The sequence below is a fragment of the Schistocerca nitens genome, chromosome 3 (genome assembly GCF_023898315.1).
Source record: "Schistocerca nitens isolate TAMUIC-IGC-003100 chromosome 3, iqSchNite1.1, whole genome shotgun sequence".
Classification (NCBI taxonomy): Eukaryota; Metazoa; Arthropoda; class Insecta; order Orthoptera; family Acrididae; genus Schistocerca; species Schistocerca nitens.
Window position 1 is genome coordinate 218834022 of NC_064616.1, and position 16838 is coordinate 218850859.

The following is a 16838-nucleotide window of genomic DNA, read 5'->3' on the forward strand; positions in this document are numbered from 1 at the left end:
TGAATCTGCTTAGTGTATTCATCTCTTGGTCTACCTCTATGATTTTTACCCTCCACGCTGCCCTCCAATGCTAAATTTATGATCCCTTGATGCCTAAGAACATGTCCTACCACACAGTCCCTTCTTCTTGTCAAGTTGTGCCACAAACTCCTCTTCTCCCCAATTCTATTCAATACCTCCTCATTAGTTATGTGATCTACCCATCTAATCTTCAGCATTCTTCTGTAGCACCACATTTCAAAAGCTTCTATTCTCTTCTTCTCCAAACTATTTATCGTCCATGTTTCACTTCCATACATGGCTAAACTCCATACAAATACTTTCAGAAACGACTTCCTGACACTTAAATCTATACTCGATGTTAACAAATTTCTCTTCTTCAGAAACGCTTTCCTTGCCATTGACAGTCTACATTTTATATCCTCGCCACTTCGACCATCATCAGTTATTTTGCTCCCCAAATAGCAAAACTCCTTTACTACTTTAAGTGTCTCATTTCCTAATCTAATTCCCTCAGCATCACCCGACACATAATGTGACAGCTGATAATTGGTTTAGGAAGTCACTCTTCTTCAAAACCTATCAGAAAAATATCAATTGTCTTATGGGAGAAAGCTAAAGAAGAACAAATTATTATTATTATTATTATTATTATTATTATTATTATTATTATTATTTTTATCGTGTCAGAAGCACCATGGATACAGGAATATAAAAAAATGAATAGCACACAGAAAGAAATTAATTACAGGCATATGAAAATATATATAAATACATATACAAATATGTGTGCACAGAAACAAAATGTTATAGGCATTTGGCCCATAAGCGGGCTACATCGACAGCATTTGGGGTTGCCAACATCAGATCCTCTAAAGTGCAGTGTGAAGGACATTCAGGGCAGTTATACACGTGCTGGGTCGTCTGCACCTCTCCACAGTCGCAGAGATTAGATGTAGTAGAATATCCCCACTTCAGAAGGTTATCTCTTGACCGTGCAGTGTTGGTGCGTAGCCTGTTTAGTGATCTCCAGACCACCCAGTCCTCATCGTAACCTGGTGCCAATTCTTCCTTTGGTTCCATCCAGTGCCCTTCTCCCGACCGCTTCCATCTCTCCACCCTAGATCCAGGTTGGTCGCTAAAATCTTTGGTTGCTCTGAGAAAACTGCGTCTAGATTTCAAGCGTTTGGTGGCTGGCTGAGTTTTGTGGAGGGGGTGGCTCTCTGCCATCTCAGCCCTCGCTCTTTCACTATAGGCTGCCGCTTCTCTTCGCACTGCAGGAGGTGCAATCCCAGCAAGATGGTAGAGCTTGTCTGTTGGCGTCGGTTTCAGGCATCCAGTGACGAGCCTGCAGGTCTCGTTCAGAGCAGTGTCGACCTGTTTAGTGTGGGTAGAGTTGTACCAGACACTGCTTGCATATCCGCCTGCTGGGAAGCAAACTGCTAGTGCTGTGGTCCTCACTACCTCTGGCTTTGCGCCCCAGGAGGAGTTCGTTATTTTCTGAAGAATATTATTTCTGCCGCTCACCTTCATTTTGGTGTTAATACAGTGCTGTTTATACGTCAGAGCCCTGTCTAGGGTTACTCCTAGGTATTTGGGGTTAACGCAGTGTTCGAGGAGTGTGTCCTTCCAGAAGACACGCAGCTTACGGGATGCCTGCTTGTTACGGAGATGGAAGGCGCAAACTTGTGTTTTGCTAGGGTTCGGCTTGAGTTGATTGTCAGCGTAGTACTGACAGAGCATGTCTAGCGCATCCATGAGCTTTGTCTCAACATCCTCAAAGGAGTCACCCTGTACGGCCATAGCACGGTCATCGGCATAGATATAGTTTTCCGTACCAGCTGGCAGTGGTTGATCGTTGGTGTATATGTTAAAAAGTAAGGGTGCCAGTACGCTGCCCTGAGGGAGACCATTTTTCTGGGCCCGCCACCTGCTATGCATCCCTTGGAATTACACAGAGAACCTACGGTTCTCTAACAGACTTCTAACTGTGGATGTGAATTTAAAGTCCCTGGTAATGGCATACAGCTTCTTCATTAGCAGACGTAAGTTGACAGTGTCATATGCGGTTGTCAAGTCTATAAAGGCAACACCGGTTATTTTCTGGTTCTCATAGCCGTAGAAGAACAAATGGTAGATGCCTAAATAGATGAAAGAGGTGGAAAACTGAGAGAATTTTTCCATTTTTTGCATTCTGTAAAGGAAGGAAGATTAATTTTAAGCGTCCCTAAAATTAAAAAGAAAAATGTACTGCTCGTCTCAAGTTTACACAAGGATGATTCAAGTATGAAGATACTGGTGAAAATAAAAAGCCTGAAATGGTAACTTACTACAGTACACACAAGATTGAAGTAGAGATAGGTGAGAAAACGTGCTTTAATTACAACATCGCGAGGGGTACTATAATGTGGTGATGGTGGTTTTCTTTTCTCTCTTAAATATTGATGGAATCAATTCTCAAGTTACTCATATGGCAAATGGAAATGAATCACTCAACCACCAACTGTTTCTTCGAAGAATCTGAATAGAACTTATTGATAATCATTTGATGAAGTGATCACTTATGGTTTGTTTACCTTGGTCAGGTACTTATGGCTTGTTTATCTCTGTCAACTTCTATAAGACTTCATGAAATTTCACCTGGAAACCAACAACTTGTCTTTTACTCAATCCGATCCCATGACCACTGATAGTGCAAATAGAAAGCATTGCCAGCCCTGCTGTGCCACAAAAATAACAAGGCTGACAAACTATACTGCAACACATGTGGATAGTATTTATACCTGCAACATTGCATTTTTGTTTGGCTGATGGGCGTGTGACAGGAAATAAACATAATGAAGACGACTGTGACTAATTTTGTTCTTTAGACTTTATTCTTCTTCTTCTGCACTATTTTTGTACTTATTATTATACATCTACTTAAATTTTCTTTCATTTTAGGAGCTGTTTTGTACGCTATTGAAAGGGCAAAAGAATGTTCACTTGTATTTATTTACCAAAGCCCCCTACAATACTAACATGAAAAAAGGATATAGTATATTGCAATTTATGTCATGTTTCTGACAGATACAACAACAACACCGACTTAAGTTGTTTTAGGGTAGAAGTCGAGTGTTAAGTGGACAAAAAGTAATCGTGTATGCTGTTGACAATATAGTGTCACTGGAAAGAAGTATAGTGGGTGAATATCTGAAATAGCCAGATAATATGAATGAATATGAGAAAGTGAATGTAGCAGTGACTAATGTGCATATTTATTTAGATTAATATTCTAGGTTTTTGCAAATAAAATGTATTTCTTGTGATAGTATTGCCGAGTTTTGTGTTGATGGTGGTGATGTTGATTAATCTTTGTGATGAAGTGAATGGAAGCACATTAATGGAAAAATGATGGAAAATGTCAAGTAGACAAGGCTGGAGATGCTCATAATATTGAGAATATACAAGGCTGGAAATGCTGATGATATTGAGAATATACAAGTCTTAGATATACCAACTGGAAATGTCAGATCTGTATGATCAGAGGTACTGGGAAGGTTTTTCCTGTATGTACCAGCAAATGTTAATTATTGGAAAGACAATAAATTCAAGTTTCCCATGGAAAATGACCACATAACAGGAAAAAGAAAGGAATGGTTACACATGCAATGGAGAAAAGGAAGAAAAGGCACAACAAAAGAGGAGAACAGACTAGCTTTGACTTTGGAGATATAGTATTTGTTAGAACTGAAGAAATCCTTGTAAACTGGATAATGAATTCTTTAGAAATTTACCATGAGCCTTTTGAAATAGTGGAGATTAGCCACCTCAGTATCTATATATTGAATTATCCTAAGTCGAAGAGACAGTCAAGTTTAAGGAACATTTAAATTGAAGATGTATAGTAGGTGAGAGGAAGATGAAAAATTTGTGAATGTATGGCATGTGTAAACATACTGATTAACAGGGTTTTATTATTCATGTGTGTTTGCAGCACTTCTAGCTGTGTGATTTTCTTCTGCTGTGTTTGGCAAATTTACTGAGGAAATTTGGGGTTAGCATTTATGGTTTTCATACTTTTATGGTTGTCAATTATTTGTGAATACTGCAGTTTTCTGAAAGGTGTGCTCATTAATGGGAATAGGGACTATACTATGAGGCTTCCGAATGATTACTGATGAGATATTGAGGGAAGGACTAAAAATATGTGCTGGTTATGTAAAATTTGGTTGCTCTGATAAAAAACAGGCAATGTTTACCATTTGGTATGATGAGTAGCATTGTTATCACCTGGATAGTTGTGTGTATTTTAGAGAATACACTATGTTGTTTAGTTTCAATCACTTGTTTTAAATTAAAAGAGATTTCTTCATATATGGTTAGGCCGTGAGCCAAATATTTGAATATTTTAGCACTTCTGTAGATCAAAACCAGAGTTAAGGTGACCACACCCTGCCTACCTAACCCCTGATAATTTAGGCAAGTATTTGACCCATTTCTGAAAAAAATATTTGATGCAGGACCTTAATATTTTTACTGTATGTTACATGATGCTAATAGAGTCAACTGTACTAAAATCTACTTTATCAATTTCATAGTTTTTAAGAAATACTTTTTTAAATTTATTAACAAAAAAATATTAAGTTTTTTCTGCAGAAAACATTTTTTTGTGAACTTCCTAACTGGGGAATATTAATGAATGTAGTACCAGAGGTAGCTTTTTATGTTATGCAGAATCTCTGAAAATTTCATTCATTTATCTATGATAGTTTCTGATATAATGGGGCATATGTACTGAAAATTTTGTTCGTGGGAAATTGGCTTTAAAGAAAAAACTTTTGAAATTTGTTACTTACACTTAATTAAAACTGTCCTGCTGCATATGATGGCCCTTCTTTTGCCTCTAGCAAGTCTTCCAGCTTCTTTTTTCACCTTCCTGGATGTTTGTCTTGGCCATATTAGATGCAGACCTGTCTGCATTGGCTACCCTCATTTTATCGCAATGTTGCAGCCCAGTGATCATATTTTCACCAGGATTAATTCTCAGCTTTTTCAGTGCCCAACACTTTCCAGTATCACCACAATTGAATGTAATAGCAGCATCATGAACTCCTAGTTTCATTGTATGTATGCCTACAAATACAGTTTTAGGAAGGTGATTCCAAATTATGCTGTTAAAACATACATTTGGGTTCTGTGTCCGCCCATGCAGACATTTCCTTAGAAGGTCAGGATGAGCCAAGTCTCTGAAAATAGTTTTAATTGCTGTAATAACAGCAGCAGGAAGAGAATGCTGATGAGAATAAGATTCTCCAGTTGCCTGAGCCCTACTGTATTTGCACCACGAATTTTCTCCTGATGGACACAATCCACGACATGGCTTATCATCAGTAGAGGACTTATGGAAGAATATGGCCCAAACATCTCTCTTCATTGCCTCCAGATTTTCTTTATTTCTCCTAATTGCCTGCCCATAGTATACCTGCAAGTTTTCTACTTCAGTTTTAGTTAACCGACCCTGTCCGGTCAACATTTCCAATCTTCTAATTTTTTTTCCTCTCATATCAACAGTTAGTTTTCTCAGCCTTGTTCCCAAACGTTTTTGAATGTGGTCTACACGTTCTATTTTGCTAATAATGGCATCTCCATACAGCTTAGAGTTCACCACATTGTTGTATGCCTTACTGTTACCATCACCCAAATATTTGGTGTACCATACGCCTCGTTTCTACAGAGTGATGAAGTATTTGTTGTACTCCATGAACTTCCATACCACCACTTGTTCCTCTAAAATTAGCCACACAGTTGTGTTCTTTATGTTCATTGACTTTACAACATTTGCAATATTTACACATTATCTCCACATCTAACACTTTACCGGTATCTACACTCGTGGCAGTTTCTACTCCATTCAGAGAAGTATGTCCTCTTTTCTGCCAACTTTCATCAAGTGCAACTGCAATATCTGAACATCCAACATTTTCTTCCACTGCTTCCCTAGCAGCCAGTTTCATGCTTTCCTCACTGACCTCACATACAGTTTTCTCTAATATTGCAGTGAGTTTTTCAAATTTATTTGGTGGTTTATGGTAAGTTCATCACTGAACAAAATGTTCTCCCTGCAGCCATGCCCTTGCGAATGGATTGTAAGGCATAAACTAATCTAGTATTGATTTTATAGGGGCCACTTGCATCTGGTTTTGAAGAACTCATAAATGAAATCACAGCTGATCATTTAGTGCAAAATAAACCTAAAGCAATTGCTAGGCTTTTTCTCCCACTGGCACACACACATTTTCACACTCTGTGACTCACCACACTGTCTACATTGTACAAATTTAAAAATTACATCTGATAATATTCTCAAATTTATAATAATGTTACTGCACCCCTCGTCACTTACAGTAAATTCGTTGTAACTCTCTTGAAATGGTGAGAGCTTCTTTGATGGTGCACTTGCTGAAGAATTACAATTAGAAACATCGTTGCCAGGCTACATAACCTCTTGTACAGAAACCTTTCTAAACTTGTTTCCTCTAAATCGTTGTTTTTTGTATATGGCTTTGCGTTTCATCATCTTCAATAAACACAACAAAACCCACGTAAACAAGCACTGCAAACGTAAGTATAACAACTACTCGCAATCATACTTGAACGAAACTAACCAGGTGTTTGAAAGTGTGTTGTTTACAAACAGCAGAAACAAAAGAATACTGACTGTTGCATTCCAAGGATAGCCAACACACTCGGGAGTAATAAAAAAAAATCCGTAACATGCACTGTAGGGGATATAAAGATCTAAAATATATGCAGAAAAGTGGGTGACAGAAAAGTGGGCATGGCACATAATCACACGTGGTAGGAAAGTGCTCTTTAAATGATAAAAAAAAAATTTCAGCAAAATCCTTTTCAGAGTACTTAAATAAAACCTTAATCTATTGAAATATGATGAAAACTGAAAATTGATTTTTTTTCAACCTGAATCATGGTGTGGTCCCCTTAAAGCACTGAAATGAGCATTCAGTTTTGTGAATATCAGTTCATTTTTTGTATTTTCCGTACAGCTCTCAATTATTTTTATAATCAGCAGTTATTTTGAACTGTATCAGCTTGTTTCACTGTTATAGTGAAGTCAAGGATGTAGCAGACTGAATGCTAATTTGGATATTTGTACATAGAGTAGAATCGGAGAGGTCCTCAACTAAATTAAAGTAGTTCACCGAGTAGTTTTGAAGTAAAACCACAGACTATAGTATATTATGGCATTTAAGTACAGAATAAGACATGTTAAGACAGTGTGATGGACATGCCTTTATGAAAGTGAAATTGTTGGACAAGAATCTCTATTAACCTGTGTGTATTTTGTGATTGTAACCTATGCTTCTCTGAAGTTCTTTTTATCATCTCAATAGTGACTCTTTTTCTGTTATTTTGTTTTTGTTTGGAATGGAATCACAGTTTCTGTAACAGTTGCTTTGAAGACTAAACAGTAGTGCCTACAATTATTTATTATGAGGGTTGGAACTTAAATAGTGGAAACTATTTATTCACAACCGATACAAAAGAGTTTGTAATGGTACTTTAATTACGCAACCATTACGGCACCTCACCTGAACCTCTGGATACCAGTAATATTTTACTGTATTTCTGCAAAGTAGTTGACATATTTCTGAGACAACATTCAGATTTGATTTCACTTTTGATACATCGATATGTTTATATTGCAATGATATTATTCTTATGTGTATTCTTTCTTTTGTCACTATGATCTTTGACGTACTTGTAACTCTGATTTTTGGGCGCTTAAGCGATTATTAGTTAGTTGTTAACTTGTTAGAGTGTCGGACGTTGAGAAGGTGAAGTCTTGGACGTCATGTTGGAAAGATGTATTTTGTAGCTGGCTTATAACATGTGAGGAAGATGTTTTCAAGTATGTTTTGTATTGTGAAGTGATGTTTGTGTGTCACGTGATATTGCAATTAAAAGGAAGTGTAACTTAATTTCGGAGTGCTGATTAGTTTTTTACATCATCATCGTCCAGCAAAAGTGTAATCTCCAAGAATGATTTGAGAAGCGCATCTACAAAACTTTTGAATATAGCAGAATAAAACCTATGCCTCTTTGCATCCGAGCTTGGAATCATAACCACCTAGATTTTCAACAATTGAGTCACGATTTTACGACGAGACCAGCGTGGGAAAAACAAAAAGATGAGCGCCTAGTTTTTTTTATTATTACATGAAATGACTTTATTAACTGTGCTCTAATGACACCTGCCACATAATATGACTGTTGTTGCCCGAAAATGCAGTATTTAGCAGTGCGAGCAACACCACAATCACTATTAAATGCTGACCTTTGTTGTGGTAGGGTTGTTAGAAGTTACATGTTTGCACCTGCCACTGTCCTTCAACGAAGGCACCAGCGTTCCGTAGAATCCATTGCCAGCGATGTGGAAGGTGTAGTATACCATTAGCAGAGCCTGTTCTGTTGATGGTGCGAATGGTGCAGACTATTGCCTGTCAAATCTCTGGAACAGTTCTAAAGTGAATGCCACAAAGTGGTTCCTTCATCTTCGGAATCAAATCAAAGTCACAAGGACTCAAGTCAGTGGAGTATGGTGGATGGTACAGTACTTCCCAGACCCACTGACCGGACAGCGCAGCCACAGCTTGCGCTGTATGCGCCCACGCATTGTCATGCAAAATGATGGGTGGGTCGCCGCTTCTTTCACAAGGCTGGCCGCAGGTGATGCTTCAAAAAATGAACAGTAATACTGTGCACTGACGGTCTGCCGTGGAGGAACGTAATGAGTTAGGATAACACCATCACTGTCTTACACGAGAATCACCATAACTTTAGACCACTCCATTCGCACCATCAACAGAACAGGCTCTGCTAATGGTATACTACGCCTTCCACATCGCTGCCAATTGGTTCTACACAACACTGGTGACTACTTTTAAGGACAGTAACAGGTGCAAAGAATGTAACTCTTTTGTATCGGTTGGGAATAAATAGTTGCCACTATTTAAGTTCCAACCCTTGTATGTTACATAGTACAGGAAAAACATCTAGTTTGCTGTGGAGGACATACATACTTTTTTGTCTGAAACTGATTGTAGGTGCAAGATTGATTTACCAGAGTTGATAAATGTTTGCTGTATTGAAATTAATCCCAAATACAGGTCACAGAATAAAACTATACATAAGCAGTTCACATTAGCCAGGTGAACTGACTCCTTTAAGGACTGATTTGTGAATAGTTATGAAGTGAAGTTATACTAATTGTCTTACATTTTTTGCGTTGATGGTTAAGCAGTTAAGTGCCTACAACAGAGCATTATTTTAAGTTTTCATTAATTGCTTCTGACTCTTGTTAAAACTTTTATGTTTTTAGTCAATATCAATTGTCTTGTGGGCAGCAGTCACTTTTCCTTTTTTTAAATTTGCCTCTAATTTTATTTGTGCCAAAATTTTGGTGCTTATTTGGATAAATCTTCTTGTAAATACAATCTGTAGTTTAATATGTGGTTACAGATATATTGTGTAAACAGGAAAATTCTGTTAAGAAAACTAATGCATTATGCGACAGACTTGCTGCACTTACTTACCTTCAGGAGGCAAAATTTACACACATAAAAGTAAAAGTGACAACACTATACTGGCTTTGGTAATTATTGATTCCTTCCTCAGGGAGTAGAGGCTGGTGAATGTTCCCACGATGAGAGGGACCTACCTTTGGTGTAGACAAGGGTAGACCATTATATTTTAAGTTAGAGTAGGCTAGTGAAGGCACCCTGTGTGGTAGGCACTTGTGGCATCATCCAGTGGGTATGGTAATGGCTCAGTGGAGCAAAGAGCATGGGTAATCAAATTTTTTATATCGTGCAGTGAGCAATGTATTTTAACAAATGAGTTTAGAATCAGTATAATTTTACTTGACTGATCACTGCAAACCTTCATGAATTTGAAACTATTTAACAGTTATTATACTTAAAACTGTGATATGACATGGCTTTAAACTTTCTGACACTATCAGCAATTAATTTTAACCATATTTTGAAGTTTACACATGAATGGATTGAATACATGAAAATATAGCAGATGACAACTCCATTTACCAATACCTGTGTTTAGTAGTGTAAATGAAAATGCCGTGTGGCTAGGGCCTCCCGTCGGGTAGACAGTTTGCCTGGTGCAAGTCTTTTTAGTTGATGCCACGTCAGCAACTTGCGTGTCAATGGAGATGAAATGATGATTATGATAAGGGCAACACAAAATCCAGTCCCTGAGCAGAGAAAATCTCTGCCCCAGCCGGGGATCAAACCTGGGCCGTTAGGTATGACATTCCGTCACGCTGACCACACAGCTACCAGGGGTGGACTTTAGTAGTGTTAAACATATTTTGTTCCCTGTGTTCATTCTTTTAAATTTATTTTGCTCACTCTTGAACTAGACGAAATAATAGTAAAGTATGTTCCTGTCACTATAAAGCTGTGTGTTAATTTTTAAAAATCATAATTCTGATAAAATGAAAGGAAACCAAAATAACTATGCCTGAGAAACTTGCCAAGGACACTGGGAGGTACACTGTGTAATATTCCCCTGGCAAATAATGTTGAAAACTGTGTTTTAACAATAGAACAGCACTTCAAGTTGCACATCCAGTTCCAGATCATCTAGCTCAGGTACAGAATACTTACTGCAGAACAAGCTTCATATTTGGTGACGCAACATTTGTATTGTAGTTATTGTGTGAGTAGCTAAATGGCTGCACATTTACCATTTATTTCAGTTCTTTTGGAAGTATATTTCAATTTGTTCCAGCAGATCTAAGTTCTGACTTGCACTGACAAACTATTTTGTGTGATATTAGTAACATATCTAGATCTGAGCGTGTCCTTTGCAATGTCTAATTTTTCAATGTGACTTAGTATGAAGGCTCTCAACACTGGTGGAAATGTGTATGGAAGCTTATGCTTGTTTTCCCACTATGTTAGGCAAGACAATGACACAGGTTATTACGCATTCAAAATTTAATGGTCTGTGTGTGTGTGTGTGTGTGTGTGGGGGGGGGGGGGGGGGCGGGCACATATTTGTTTTCAACTGGATAACAAAATAAAATTAAACTATACTTGCAAGGCATGAATAGCAAAAATTTTTCAAAAATCTGAACACTACACATGCAAAGCTGCTTTGTTTTCACAGTTTAATGCAGGTGGTAGTACCACGAGCATATAATGGTTTGAATTCTGCTGCGCAACTTGATAACCAATTGTTTTATTTGCTACAAACTGAAGATTGATTCCCAATTGTATAGATTGTTTTAAATAATATTTCACTTTCCTCAATTAGTTTTGATACTGGATTTGATTGGCTAAGTTACTAATATAATACCAAACAAATAAAAGGTCCCATACTCTAGGTCTGCAATTAAATTATAAGACGACACAGTGTTGTGCTGCATATAAAATGTCTTCTCTGTTGGTACCAAGAACAATGTTTTTTTTTTTTTTTTTTAATATATTCCTGGAGTAACATCACTTACAATCAAAACCTATCTTTCACATTCTTAAGATGATAAATCTTGAAAATACAAATTATAGGCTATGAAATGGCATGCACAAAATGAGTGTTCCAACTGTTATTACAACTGCAATGTTTAATGTCTCATATGAATTTCTCAGATGTTTCAGTTAATAAAGGTAAGTGACATTTGGGCACTGAAGCCAGGGAGTTGCTGCAGTGTGCAATGACAATGAGGAGAGGGGGCGGGGGAGCCCCATCATCGGTGGGCACTGAAGAAGGGGAACACTTCTCCGGCTGGGGATGGGGAGTGGCACCTGGATGGGAGGATGTGGAAACCATGGGGGAGGGGGAGAGGGGAGGGGGCGGGACTGGGGTAAGGAAGAGGGAGGAGGGATAAGACGTAACAGAGGCAAAGGTAGAAGTCACAGACACAGGGTGAAGTCGGTCATACTTCTGAAAAGCCTCAGTGTACGACAAACAATCAACGGAGTTATACTTCTGTATCTTCTTTTCCTCCTTATAAGCCAGGCAATCTCGAGAGCGTGGGAGTGACGGTTGTGACAATTAACAAATATGGGTGGCTGAACACAGGAACTCTCCTCATGGAGTGGGTGTCCACAATCACTGCATAGAGGGTCCATCATACTGTGCCAAGACATGTGCCCAAAACACAAGCATTGGAAACACCTCATGAGCGGCGGGACACACAGCTTCAAGTCACACTGGTAACACACAAACTTGACTTGCTACAACACAGTATTTCCCTCAAATGCCAAAATAAAGGCACAAGTATCTGTGTGATTGTCCTTACGACTTTTCTGGACATGCTGAACAAAATGAATATCCCCACTGTTTCAGATTAGCCCAGAGTTCCTCATTAGTTTGAAAGGCGAGGTCTCTGAAAAATGACTCCCTATACAATATTCAAAGACTGATGAGGAGTAATGAACACTGGGATGTGATCAAGATAATCACAGGCACAAAGGCTGCAGACTGGGTGGCAGATGTAGTTTTGATCAACAGTGAACCCAAGCACACCTTACTGAGAGACTCCATTTTGTCAAACTTGTCTTTCATACTTTCCACAAAAATAACGGCTTTGTCGCACTGAACATGTCCCCCATCCATCCCAGTACAGACCAGGTGGCTGGGAAAGAGTTTCACCCCAAGCCAGCAAGCCTAACCCTCCTCCCATGGTGTAACTAGGGAAGGGAACAGAAGGCTGCAGGGTCAGAGGAAGCAGCATTAAATGATCCATTACCAACCAAAGAGATGGCCATAGAAGAATAGCCAGTTTTTTGAAGCTTGATACATTTCAGACACAAAGCATCTCCCCTGATACCACCCACTGCGATCAGGGGCTCATCCCGTGGGCGCCGCCCAGCCACAGCAAGGGCTGTCTGGCATGGCAGCCATTGCTGGGAGCTCCGATGCTCCAGAATGACAAGCAACCCCTCCTAGCGAAGACAGAGAGGAAGGGGCATGTAGAAGGAAATTCAGCCCGGTAAGGGAGAATGAGTTGAAACAGCTTAGGGCTCCATGTGTACTATGAATGAACTCTTTAAGAACAGTGAGCCCCCTGGGTAGGTTAACCTAGGTCTTCCACAGGGCTACAGCCCCTGTGGCAAGGGATTGGGAGAGGGATAAAGATAGACTGGGACGTTGTGTAGGCTGGGTAGATGACAGACTAGCACTTTAGGTGAGTCAGGAAGGATCACCGGTAGGATGTCCCTCATTTCTGGAAATCATGACATAATTAAAGACCTGGCAAATAACATGGTTCAGTTGGTCCAGTCTGTGGTGGGACTGGCTCATGAGGGTGGGTGCTACCTTGCAACCAATTCTTGGGGAGGGGGGAGGGGAGGTTCTGTGAGAACTTTTCTTATTGCATCAAATGTCCCTATTCCTATTTTCACACTGTAGTTCCACATTACAATCATAATTAGTTATAAATCCCTAATTGTTCTGCTGTTAATTTTAACTTTTGAGATAAGGTTCACTTTGAAATAATATAGCAGCATTAAATGGTTCGTCACTCAGCTATTAACACTGACAAGAAAGTATGTGTTCTCACAATGATGTATCAAGCCAAGTTAAATTATGTGCCAGGCAAAATTTTTATTTCACTTACTCTGGAAACTCTCCACAGATCCAGGCAGCGGCTGTCAGTACTTCTGCCATTGTCGAACTCTGACCAGTACCAGATGTCAAAAAATGTGCATTTTCTAACAGCAACTCCATCTGTTGAACAGCAAATGGACGAATTGCCTGCACACGTATCGCTACATCTAACATCTGGGAAGAAACTAGTGACCCATGTTGGCTTCCTTCCATACGTGTTAATTCAACCAAGACACTCACATACCTGTTTGAGGAAAAAAATAAATGAAATTTTTAGTTACATGTTTTAGTGTATGTTCCACTAAGTCATGGCACAGACTGCTGACACAACAAAAAACAATAAAATCACACAGACACAGAAACGCTGGCCAGTACTTACCTTAAGAAGAGAGACTTCCTAATATTGCTGATAAAAACACACAAAATATAATGTAACACTCCTGGCTTTAAGAATTACAGGTTTCTTCTTTGTGGAGGGTAAAGGGATTGGTTAAGGTTGGAAACAGGGGAGGGAGTGGGGAAGAGAGGGATCGGGCAAGGGGGGCACAATTTCATACACACCTTAGGGTGAGAGGGACTCGCATGTTGTATTGACAGGAGGGGCAAAGATAAAGGGCAATGTGTCAGATTGTACAAGCACATCTTCACTTGACTGCAAGTGTTATCTGTAAGAGTACAGAAAACTACATCTATTCCATGAATTTATCAAAAAAGCTAGTTATAATCTATTTTCCACTATCCTTCAAAGATTAATTTATATCCCCAATCCTCATTCCTAGTCACAAATACAATCTTCTTCTTCAGTCCCACACTCTTGAGCCTGAATGGACTGTTTTAATGTAGATGGGTTTTAATGCAATCATCCCTTTCCCAGTCACTTTAATTTCTCATTCAACAATTTATCATTTCAAACAGATGCACTTGCTGCAGATTTACAAACACATGTACCATTAACAATGGTTATGTTCCACAAACCAACGAGACATTCATGTTTTCCACTTTTCACTGTATCATATATTATGGATTGTTGCACTCCATTTGTGTACGGAGTGAGGGAAGAACGACTGTTTAAATCCCTCTGCGCATGCTGTAATTTGTCTAATATTATCTGTGTAGTCCCAATGGGAGTGGCACTTAGGTGGCTGTAATACACTCCTAGAATGCTTACATAATATTGGTTCTTGAAACATTGCAAGTAGGCCTTTTACGGCTGAGTTCATTTTCGCAGTATCCTGCTAATGAACCAATATCTTTTATCTTCTTTACCTCGCAATGAGCCTATGTGATCATTCCTATTCATATCCCCATTATTTTTAACACCTAGGTATTTGTACGAGTTCCCCGATTCCAGCTGTGACACACTAATGTTACCATACAATACTACTGTTCTGCATTTGGTTAAGTTAACAATTTCATGTTTGTGAACATTTAATGCAAGTTGAAAGCTTTTGCACCATCTTGAAATCTTATCAAGAGCTGACTGGGTATTTGTAAAGCTTTTTTCGAGTAATACTTCATTGTTGATCATTGTATTGCCTTTCAGGTCACTAACATACAACACAAACGGTAAGGATACTGATCACTTCCCTTAGCAAAAGCATGAAGTTACTTCTACATCAGTCTACGATTCTCCTTCCAAAATAATATGCTGTGTTCTCCGTACTAAGAAATCCTGAACTAGTCACAAATTTTGTTTTGATCCCATATGATTGTACTTCTATTAAACAGCATTGGTTTAGTACTGCGTCAAACACTTTTTAGGAAGTCGAGAAATATTGCCTCCATGTGACTACCTTAACCCATGGCTTTCAGGATTTCATGGGAGGAAAGCAAGAGTTGGGTTTTGCATGACAAATATTTTCAGAATCTGTGATGGAAAGAAAGGAGGAGGTAATTCTGTTCAAAATATCTCATTATGTTTGAACTCAGAATATGTCCTAGGATTCTGCAACACATGGATGTCAATAATATTGAACAGCAGTTTTGTGCTTGCATCGACTACCCTTACTTGTTAACTCACACATGTTGCAGATATGCTGAAATATTCTATGAACAGAACAGGGCAGAATGAATGTCCATAATTGGTTTCAGACAACTTCTCTCTTTCAATATGTGTTGCTTCTTGCAAAATGTTTATTACTGAATTATCAGTGTGGTTTCCACCGGATTTTATACTAAGTGACATCAGAATAGTTTTAACTGTATTTTATACCAGTGGAAAATCTGTTCCACTGTTTTTAGCGCTGAAGATATTAGCTTCAAAACAACTTTACTTTAAAAATAATTGTTACGTTAGAAGGAAGACAGCATCTGTAGGCAATGATAGGATCAGGCAACTGCTCAAGACAGTCGTTTCTTAAATATGTAATATTACTAAGTAACAAGTGTAGCAAACAAGATTTTCCACTGGTATAAAATACAGTTCAAACTATTCTGATGTCACTTAGTATAAAATCCGGTGGAAACCACACTGATGATTCAGTAATAAACATTTTGCAAGAAGCAACACATTTTACAGAATTTATCAGAATTGAGATAAAGAAGAAAAGAGTCATAGCTTCAAATTTTTGTGCTTTATCTACATTCATTAACATTAATTTTGTTTTTCAAATAAAGTTTTATACTGAGGACCCTAGTTGCTACGATAAAAATTGCAATACTTCAGCTTTTGTTACGATATTTAAGGCAACAAGATTTTCACAGGATGCTTGATAGGCTTGGAGTTTAAAGAATTAAATTACCAAGAAAGAAAGGACAAAACATAGAAAGGACGAAAGGAAAAAAGAAAGAAAGAAAGAAAGAAAGAAAGAAAGGAAAAAAGAAAGAAAGAAAGACAGTGTGGCCCCTTTTCTTGGTCTACTCCAAAAGATTCCACAAAGTGTGACATTTGTCACATCTTTGTTCAGCACATTGAGAAAGATTACATGTAAGGGGTATCCTATTGGATTCTACTCTCCATGTATCACATTTCTTTCTTTCTTTCTTTCTTGGTGACTAATTTTTTAAATTAGTAACCCACATTAGCATTATATTTGTGGCTGAGTGCAAATTTGAAGACCACCTTCTTTAAAAAGCAACAAAAATGGAAAATATTACTGGGAAAATGCTTATCTTCAATATGTGTCAGATTTTTACAAATAACTATGTATAACACAAAAAATATGAAGCTTCTATGTAACACCCATTACTTTTGTTTCAAATAG

General features: G+C 38.3%; 1 protein-coding gene across 3 annotated transcripts in view; it reads right to left on the reverse strand.

Moving 5' to 3' along the window:
* Window positions 1-16838, reverse strand: part of LOC126248173 (AP-3 complex subunit delta-1) — a 507526-nt gene that overhangs the window by 316541 nt on the left and 174147 nt on the right. For all 3 annotated transcript variants that reach the window (XM_049948943.1, XM_049948941.1, XM_049948942.1), the window contains exon 14: window positions 13646-13879. In XM_049948943.1, coding sequence (XP_049804900.1) covers window positions 13646-13879 — 234 coding nt within the window. The remainder of the gene's footprint in view (window positions 1-13645; window positions 13880-16838) is intronic.